The sequence below is a fragment of the Poecilia latipinna genome, unplaced genomic scaffold, assembly GCF_001443285.1.
Source record: "Poecilia latipinna isolate Pla-1442-1.1 unplaced genomic scaffold, P_latipinna-1.0 Scaffold1674, whole genome shotgun sequence".
NCBI classification, from domain to species: Eukaryota; Metazoa; Chordata; class Actinopteri; order Cyprinodontiformes; family Poeciliidae; genus Poecilia; species Poecilia latipinna.
Window position 1 is genome coordinate 74,403 of NW_015114290.1, and position 9,757 is coordinate 84,159.

The 9,757-nt window shown below is 38.8% G+C and overlaps 2 protein-coding genes across 7 annotated transcripts in view; one reads left to right on the top strand and one right to left on the bottom strand.

Moving 5' to 3' along the window:
- Positions 1-9,511, top strand: part of eif2ak1 (eukaryotic translation initiation factor 2-alpha kinase 1) — a 25,247-nt gene extending 15,736 nt beyond the window's left edge. For 5 of the 6 annotated variants that reach the window (XM_015059983.1, XM_015059986.1, XM_015059982.1 and 2 more), the window contains 4 exons: positions 7,277-7,391; positions 7,480-7,559; positions 7,689-7,925; positions 9,193-9,511. In XM_015059983.1, coding sequence (XP_014915469.1) covers positions 7,277-7,391; positions 7,480-7,559; positions 7,689-7,925; positions 9,193-9,318 — 558 coding nt within the window. In that variant the 3' untranslated portion in view covers positions 9,319-9,511. The remainder of the gene's footprint in view (positions 1-7,276; positions 7,392-7,479; positions 7,560-7,688; positions 7,926-9,192) is intronic. The other variant, XM_015059984.1, reaches the window with a different exon arrangement.
- Positions 2,576-6,170, bottom strand: LOC106964448 (ankyrin repeat domain-containing protein 61). The gene is made up of 5 exons (XM_015059991.1): positions 5,388-6,170; positions 5,113-5,207; positions 4,749-4,911; positions 4,441-4,641; positions 2,576-3,567 (listed from the first exon to the last, which is right to left on the bottom strand). Exons 1-5 carry the CDS (start codon positions 5,613-5,615, stop codon positions 2,971-2,973), a joined length of 1,284 nt encoding a protein of 427 aa, XP_014915477.1. The 5' UTR covers positions 5,616-6,170; the 3' UTR covers positions 2,576-2,970.
- Positions 9,512-9,757: the final 246 nt, after the last annotated feature.

Sequence of the window (9,757 nt, forward strand, 5' to 3'; positions counted from 1 at the left end):
TAAAGAACTGATCACTTATTTATGTTTTTAATCAGATTTGATATATTTATTTCTTCAATATTATTTTTCATGTCAGTGTAACATAGTTAATATTGTATAGAATTCCACTTGTCATTACTTCCCAGTTTGGGTTCATGTGTAAAGGGTGAAACAGCACCCCCTCCTGGTGGTTGGCAGGGTTAAATATAGTGAACGCAAACATCTCGTTGCCAGTTCATGAGAGATGGGCGCGAGGTAGGTTCACTGAGTTTAACGCTCCAGTAAAATGCTATGTTAGCTTGTTGCTAACATGAAATGCTGTCCCTCGTAAGGTGCTGAACCCGCTGTGATGAACCCGATTCCTGATCAGTCCATATTCTGTTTCGCACAGGTACATGTTGTGTTATTTCTTTGTATTTCTGTCCAATATTAATGTATTAAATACGGCTGTTGGCCAGTTCATGAGAGATGGGCGCGAGGTGCTGAACCCGCTGTGACGAACCCGATTCCTGATCAGTCCATATTCTGTTTCGCACAGATAAACGACGTTTCATCTCATCCTGTCTCCTGGCCCTTATTCACACAACGCAGAACTGATTTATGCTGATCGATCAGAATTACCGAGGTTACATCAGTGTTAATGTCATGAGGCTGATGACTCCATGACACTTTCAATTTGACTCATTAGGATTTGAATAAGAACCAGATTTGTTCTTTGTAATTTCTGTCCAGTAAAACTATTAATCTATAAATCAATAGACAGGTCTATATAAATATATAATCCATGTTTCTGTCTCATATTTGTATGGCATTAAAAGGACCTGGAACTTTTGTTTTTCCACTGAAAGCTCTGGTTTGCACACTAAATGCCATGTGGGTGAATGTTTATGGATGATACTCTGATGTCCCATTCTCCTGAAGGCAGCACATAGCTGCACCACCAGAAACTCACAGAAACACTGAAGAGAAGAAGAGCTATGATTAATGTAGTTACAGTTCTATCCATGTTTTAATGTTGCAGAGCTCAGTCGGTTTGCAAATAGTTCAAAGTTTAAACTGGCATGTTGAACATCTTTTACCTGGTCATTTTGTGGAATATTTAACAACTAGAAAATGGCAACAAGAATATATTTTCCACTCTGATTGGCTGCTGTTAGGCCTACCAATTTTAACTTGAATGTTCATTGCATTTTTCGTAGACGCCTGTGAAAATAATTTCTATTCCCATTACTTTTTTGTTCTCTGGGAAATAATTTTTGATGATGAATACAGAAACAAGCATAAAAATCAAAACATCTACAATAGTGACAGTAATATTAATAATAAAATAATGGTCAGTGCAAAGTAGCCTGCAAATTCTTTGGTGGGGGGCGGTGAGGGACCTGAATAAAGGCTAGGGGGGCGCTGGGCCAAAAAAGGTTAAAAAACACTGGGCTAAAGCTTTGTGTTAATTAACCCTCTATGGCATGACTTTTTTATTTTTTGGGGGGATAAATATTTTCTTCCATTCTTTGGGAACTTGTTGGTCCCTAATTACATATCAATCATAAAATCAGACCCTGACACCTCCCAGAACCGGATTTGGGTTTGTTGCCTCAGGGCAACATTGCGCTACAAGGGCCTAAAACGCCAAGTTTTCTACAGTGATTATGAGAAATGAAATACAAATCAAACAAAAACTGTATTCATAAAAAAAACTTTTTTTTGACAAAAATAAATCAGACATGGTTCCAACTCACAAAATATAAAATAAACAACTAACTTTCATTAATGAATGGTACATTTGCGCAAATTACTAAAACGAGCATTTGTGTGTTTGTACATGTGTATGTTTGGCAGAGTTAGAATCACTAAGGATGTTGAAATCAGTCTTTTTCCCTATTATATGTTAAACAAAAGTGTGCATCACAGTTTTGGCACTTGATTATTGGCGTACCTGGGAATCACCATCTGTTTATCTGATTATCTATGGGTTGTAGCGACCAGATTCACATCAGTGACAGGACTTAGGGCTGCAGGTTCTTTTTATAAGAGTTTGTAGGGTAACACTTTATTTGAAGGGGGTTGAATAAGACTGACACTGTCATAAACATGACATAACACCTGTCATGAACATCAATNCAGAGTGAGTTATCTCCCCATGAGAACAACAATTTCGTTGCCAGTACTCTGAGGTACTCTGTCTTTTTTTAATTCTGTGTCTTTAGAAGGTAAGTGGCTGTACTGGAGTCTTAATAGATGCATTAGGCCACAGGTCTGCAACCTGCGGCTTGTGAGCTGAAAGTAGCTCTTTGTAACATCCACAATGGCTCTTTACAAATTTGGCTAACACAAAAGCACCAAAAAATTTTTATTTTAATATAGATGTAACAACTGTAATTTTTTTTAACAGTTTTACAGTATTTAATAAATTCTGCCTTGAGTTTTTACAACAAAATGACACAGCTGTCATTTTGTTGTGAAATCTTTTTTTTTTATGTTTTACATAATTTTCTACAACATTATCTTCCCGTAGAAGAATGATGCATCAGTTCTTTTTTTGTAAATGTTTTGTTTTTTGTTGTCTTAAAGCCTAAAAACAGAAACAAAATCAGGATTCTTTAAGAACGACCACGCACATTTCCCATGATTGATATTTATTAAAGCATTTAAGTTTGCCTTTCAGAGAAGGTTATATTACATCTTTTGGCTCTTAGTAGCTTTTGTTTATCTGAGGCACTTTAGTTTGTAAAGGCTGCAGACCCCTGTGTTAGAGTAACAGGTTCAATAGAAATGCACCTCGGTGCTTAGATATTTTATTTGAAAAAAAAAAAAAAGTATAATTTGTCCTCCAGTTTAGTTATGTACTGCTCAGCATACAATTCAAGGAAGTTTGTGTTTTTAATGTGACAGGAAGTGAAAATCTCTAAGATGGAGGAATACTTTAGCAAGGCATTAAATCTTATCTCAGCTGAATGGATCAAATCTTGTAGCTCAGGTTCATGCACATTGCTATGACGCCTCTTCACTCTCTGTCACAAACGGAAGGTTTTGGATCTCCCATTGGTTGAAGACAAAGTTGTACAAGCTTTCAGGAATAACTTTTTTCAGCTCCTCCTTTCTCCCTCTGATGTGTTTCAGATAAATATTACTTTTGCAAATATCGCAAAGTGTCTTTGGCTGCTGGGTTAGTTGGATCAGTTGCTCTCTCTGTTTAAAGAAGCGTGGCTGAGTTAAGGTGGAGGGTAAGCGGCCGTCGTGGCTGCATACGCTGAGCGGAGTGCTCAGGGTGAGGAGTTTGATCAGCAGGGAGCCGTTCCTCGTGTTAGGTGTGTGGTTCAGGAACAGGAACAGACAGCTCTGCCCTGCTGCGCTCAGCTTGTTGACACTGGCTCTGTATCGCAGCAGCAGGTCCACCAGCTGCTCGTTTCCCAGGCTGCACGTTTGGTGGAATGGCGACATGCCGGCCTCGTTTACAATGTTTGGCTTTGCTCCGCGCTCCAGCAGCTCAGAGACACAGCTCACGTCTTCATCCAGGACTTTGGTTGCTTTTGTCATCACTGCAACTGCAGCGAGGTGCAGAGGAGTGTTCGCAGAGTGATGCATCCTCTGAAAAACAAAGTTTCATTCCATAGATAGTTAAACATAGCATTCTTTAAAGCAGGGATATAATGTAAAATTAACCTTTTTGAGCTTTATGTCATGTCATGATGTCATTTCCTTGTTAAAACATATCTGGGGTGTTGCTTTGATTCTTTTATGAATGTTTGAGGAAACCCTTGATCTCCCATGGCAACCACTTGGGGGTACCTAAATATTTGCTTTCATAAAGCTCCTCCTCTGAGTTGTAGTCTCTAGCTGAGCTTCACCCCCACCACCTTCAATTAGCTCCTCCAGACTAGCAGCAACAGCAATTGGCAACAGCTGATGGAACTTCACATATGCTGAGTTTATCATCCCAACTACCTCTCAGCCCAGCCCTCCCAAGAAGAGAAGTACTGTTATGATGACGTGCTGAAGGTGGAGTGAAAGAGCAGGAGCTTCTTAAAGGGACAGAGGACAACTTGGGGCCTGATGGTATGGCTGAAAAACATCACGATATAATTGCTTAATATCAGTTGATATTGATAGTTATTGATTAGTCTTTTGGTTTGAATATCTGAAATACTGCCACACTAGGGTCATGACCCTCCTGTTTTATCCAGTTTTCACTCAACACCCTTCTTTATTATTTTTAAGAAATCCAGCATGGCAGCCAAAACTGCTGCTCCAGCAAGTGTCTCAAAAGGTTGTTGCTAGGTAACCAAAGAATGAGTTACTCATGCCACCCAGCTTGTTCAACTGGCTGTGAGAGGTCATGTATAACATACACAGCATCGTGGTTATGCTGTAAAATGGCACTATGTGCTTGGAATATACACGATGCTGCCCCTTTAAGACTTGTTTATAGGTATGAGTTGATATGTGTGAGTAAATACCAACCATGTTGACGTCAGCTCCGTGGCTGATTAAACTAGATGCTATGTCCTGATGGAGGATTGATGCTGCCATGTGCAGAGGTGTCATTCCACTGCTGTCCACTGCGTTCACGTTGGCGCCGCAGCTGATCAGCAGCCGCACAGCAGACAGCGCTCTGTACCGCACTGACAGATGGAGAGGCGTTTGCTGACTCTGATCATCCATCTAGTAAGAAACAACAATTCAACATTGGCAAAATTCAGTTTTAAAAATGTCATTGTTTATTTTTTTATTTCATGTTCAGAACTTGCGTAGAACATGTTAAACCTCACCTGCGTGTTGACGTCAGCTCCGTGCTCACAGAGCAGCCGTAAACAGGCTTTAGCCTGCCTGCTTGCTCTCGCCACAGCTGCCCAGAACTTGGAGGAAGGTTTTGTCGTGGTGATTGGCCAGTTGATGATGACCAAATGTAGCGACGTCCGACCCAGCTTGTCCCTGTGGAATAAGCATAGTTCGTATCTGTGTTCCAAAACCAGACCAGTGCACTCACTGTCTGGACTTTGTGGTTTTGTTTCATTTTTCGTGGTTGCTCTCTTAACAGGAAGTGTAAAAAATATGGTAGAGCACAGCAGCTCTCAGATTCTGGTCGCAACGTGTGTGAACTTGTAAACCTGTATCTGGGATGTTTGTACGCACTTGACTTGAACATCGGCTCCAGCTGACAGCAAACTCTGCAGGCTGTGGACTCTTCTGTAGGTAGCAGCCAGGTGGAGGGGAAGGATGGCAAAGCCCTAACGCAACAAGAGACATCCATGGACCAGCTGTGTGCATGAGCTACCTTTGTTTTATTTTCAAGCACTAAAGATGTAGTTCCAACATTTCTGCTAGCATTTAGCCTTTTTACGGTGCTACTTGTTAATTTAAGTTTAAAATTGTTTCTCTAAGAAGCCATTTCCAAAAAATGGCCTTACCTTCCAGAACACTCCTCTTGATGAACCGTCCTGTATCTCTATCTGATTGTTGCTCCCATACTTCTTTACCATGTTTTCTATTCCTCTAACATCTTCATCCAGCACAGCAGTGTAGAATTCATTTCTGTAAATATTAATAACTTTATCTCTCTTATCTCTGCTTTGGTCCTTGCTCATGGTGGAGGATTTCAGACTGACTCCATCGAGAGTCTTCTTTAAGACTTCCATTGGTTTGATTCTAGTTATTCTGGTTTTTCATAGCAAAGACTAAATCTAAAAAGAAATATCAACAACATCAACTTCCTCCTCCCTGTGTTTGGTGTTCTCATCAACTACTTCTCCTTCTGTGTTTGGTACCGAGTCATTCTGACCTAACATTGCCGTTGCGGCCCAGTCCCATCTGATAACCCAGGCTGCGTTCGGGGCCTGTGATGGGGGCTGTTGACACCCACCGGAGGAGTTTCCTCTTCTTGTTGCAATGTTTCTGATGATTGTGTTTTTTATAGTTACTGCTTGACAAAAACTTTCAATATTGGTTTTGTTTTTTGTTTTTTTTTCTTTCAAAAGTAAATTGATGGACAAACTACTTTTTTGTTTTATTTCAACACTTTCATGAATGTTTATGTCATAAAAATTGGGACTGGAACTACCCATTATTTTACTATTTGCTTATTCTGACGATTAATTGGATTATACAATTTTAGAAATCTATTTTATAAGATTCAAATAAACAAATGATTCATTTTTAAATAAAGAATAGAACATTGAACTGCCTAAACAGCATTCCTTTAGTGACTGCTTCATCATTTGTAGCAAAGGATGCATCTGCAGCTAAAAAAAATCTGTCTGACATCAACATGTGAACAGCTCAGCACTTTCTGCTGGACTGAACATCAGTACACAGTAAGGCTGAGCTGGTGGTTATATTTGGAATTATCAGATAAATGTCTGAATAACAAAAGGTTCATAATAGGAGATTTTCTTTCTGCAGAATTTGAACCAAGGTCGAGCAAAACCTCTGCCACTGGAGGAATTCTGGGTAGAAGAGATTTACAGACAAATGAAGTTTGTTTTATTTTTATCCTAAATGCAAAATGTATGTGTCTTGGTTAAATTATTCTTCTGACTGCGTTGTTCTTAAATAAAATGATTTTATGTTAACTTGCTTCACAAAAATATTCTCTATGCTGAGTAAAATTGCTGAGGCTAGCATTTATTTCTTACTATATTTATTTTGAAATGTTGCTGAATTCTTTATCATTTCTGGCTAACAATATTAAAACCCCCAGCGGAGCGTCTTAAAGCCCACATGTAGACGTGGAGCTCCAGACTGCAGAGCCCTACTTTATGAAACTAAAAACAACTTCTCTGGCCTCTCATTTAAGGATTTACAAACTGTTTGAAAGAACTCTAACTTGACTTAGAAAAAAGACTTAGATCCTGTTTATGGTTAAAATTTAAGAGTATTGTAGTATCTTCAAATTGTAGAGAATACTTTTTGCAGGGGCTTAAAAATGTTTGTACTAATGTTTTATATCAATTGATCTTAAATTTACAAGGCCTTGAAAATATGAACTTTTAAGCAACTATTAGGGTTTTAAAAAACTAAGAATAAGATCCTTTTTGTCAAAGTTCTGCACAATCCTACTACTATTTCATTATTTCTCAAAATCTGTTTCTCATGTCTCAGTGGTTACAAATGTCTCACTTTTTCTCTCAGAAAAACTGAATCCTACATGTGGATACATTATGCAAACTCAGCAGATGATGTGTTAGCAGCAGCAGCATAGTTCAAAAATGTTTCCCTGAAACTTTGGATTTCTTCTCTTTTACAACTGATCATATGGTAAACTAATCCTAATAACTTTGCCTTCTTTTGGTTTTTCCAGCCCAGGAACATTTTCCTCCACGGTCATGAATGCCATGTTCGGATCGGAGACTTTGGGTTGGCATGCAGGGATATGATAGTAGATGACCATAAAAGAACAATTTCTCCTGGTGATGGTAAATTATTAAACTCTTGTCTTATTACATTCTCACAACATACCAGTAGATGGTGCCATTTCCTCTGACTGGTTCTTTGTGTTTTCAGGTTCCACCCATACATCAGGTGTCGGCACGTTTGTGTATGCTGCACCAGAACAACTGAAAGGCTCTCATTATGATTCAAAGGTAATTAGAACTGTTACATTTTTTGTGTTGTGATTACATAGTTTATGAATGGATGATGTTTTAGATCAAAGGCATTCTTCTTTGCACATTTTGTTTTTTGAGCACTAAGTATAAATGTTGCTCTTGCAGTCAGACATGTACAGCGTTGGGGTTTTGGCTCTGGAGCTGTTCCATCCGTTTGGGACAGAGATGGAGCGCGTCCGGACCCTCGGGGACCTGAGAGAAGGGAAAATTACAGACTCCTTCTGCCACAGATGGCCAGTTCTGACTAAATACATCGTAAAGCTGACGAGCAAAGACCCCAGCCTTCGACCAGCAGCCAGCCAGCTGCTAGAGAGTGAACTGTTCCACAATAAAGACATGGTAGTATGGGATAAATATCTGCCTAATACTATTCATTTATTTCTTCAGAAATCTTGAAGTATGCAGATACAGTTTAGGATTACAGTGCATGTGTATACAGCACGTGTGTTTAGTCTGAAGTAGGTTTGGGCCAGATTCAGATATTAAGGCATAGTAGAGTTTACAACGTTACAAAATGACATACATGTGCCATCATCCAGTTCATTTAAAGTGTTTCAAATGAAGCCCCAGAGAAAGTTCTGGACTGATCAGTCTAGATCTAGATCTGTCTAGAATTCCCCCTCCCTAGGCTATTTCTGGACACTGTCAGCTGGCTGAATGACAACTATTTCTACTACTACATTTTTCCCTTACAGAGACATTTTTTCTGTAGGATACACTACTGAGCATTGGTACATCATACAGAAACGAGCTGATTCTTCTGAACGACTCTTTACCCTGTACTCTGCACACATCGCAGTGCCTAAGATTCTATTTCATTTGAAATTATATTTATTTAAACGGCAAATAAATAAAATCCAGCAAGTTTTTTTGTTTTAACTTAATACATATAATTGAACTTCTTATGTGAACCAATTAATATAAAACTGTATTAAGGATAAATGGACTTATTAGAAAAATTTACCTTTTCAAAAATTAATCCTTTGAATGGCACTTTGAAGTAAACGGATCATGAAGGTTTGGTTCCTGTCAAAGAGTGCCATCACTAATTAACATTCAGCTGCAGGCACTGCTAAGCTACTACTAGCGTTTTATGTTTTGCTTATGCCTCTTCTGTGTATCACTAAGAGATGTGTTGCCTTATATCCATAATGCTCCAGCATCACCTTCCTACACTTTCAGCACTGAAGCCTACACAGTTTAGTCACCACACAAGCAAGGCTGCCAAAAATATTGAAAAATTCCGTAGCTCTTACATGCCATATATACTGTATGACACTGCAACAGTATTTACACAACTACTTCTCTAATATCACAGCAATGGCCAAATATTGACATTACTTAAACTGATGCGGCACTGTTCAAATGTTTGGTCTACCCTAATCATGATCCACTCTCCTCTGAGTCTCCTTTGCTTGAAACCAAAAGTAAAACTGTCACCATAACCTACTTTCCAGTATCACTGCTGGCCCAAGCCTAGTTTCAAGTTCTCAACTGTGACTCAAAAAAGTGCCATCTTTTTTGGATCAACAGTGCTTTGTTCCACTTGGAGCGAAGACACCCATAATAACTACCAACCAGTTGTAATACTTATTTTCTTCTTTTTCAGGTCATCCACGGTTTACAGAAAAGAGTGGAAGAGCAGGAGGAGGAGATCATGCAGCTGAGGAGGCAGATCAGTCAGCTTCAGAACTCTAAAGTCACCGTTAGCTTCACTGAACTGGACAAAACCTGAGCCTAAAAAACATCAACAGATTGTCTAAACTTAATTTATTGAGCCTCTAATTTACTTGGTTTGACTTGATACAAATGTCTGCATGTGTGAACATCTAAGTGTCTTGTACTAGAGATGGTAGTGTTCTTTTTCCCTTTTTTTTAACATTTGTTTTATCCAGCTGCTAAATAAACCATCTCAGGTATTTCAAAAACACTGTGATATTTAATTTGATTTTAGTGTCTATGCAAAATGTCTTTCTTAGCCTGAGTCTCCCATTCTCTCCTGAGAATGTCAATGTTACGGAGTTCCGTACAATGTAAAAGTACTTTGATTTTTTATCTAACATCTTTTTATGCTCTTATCGCTATTTTATTCAATCTCAGTTTTTAAAAGATGATTTTGTACAGGCTACATGTAATGCGATTTGCTCTGAACACAAAAGTTTTCGGAAAATATA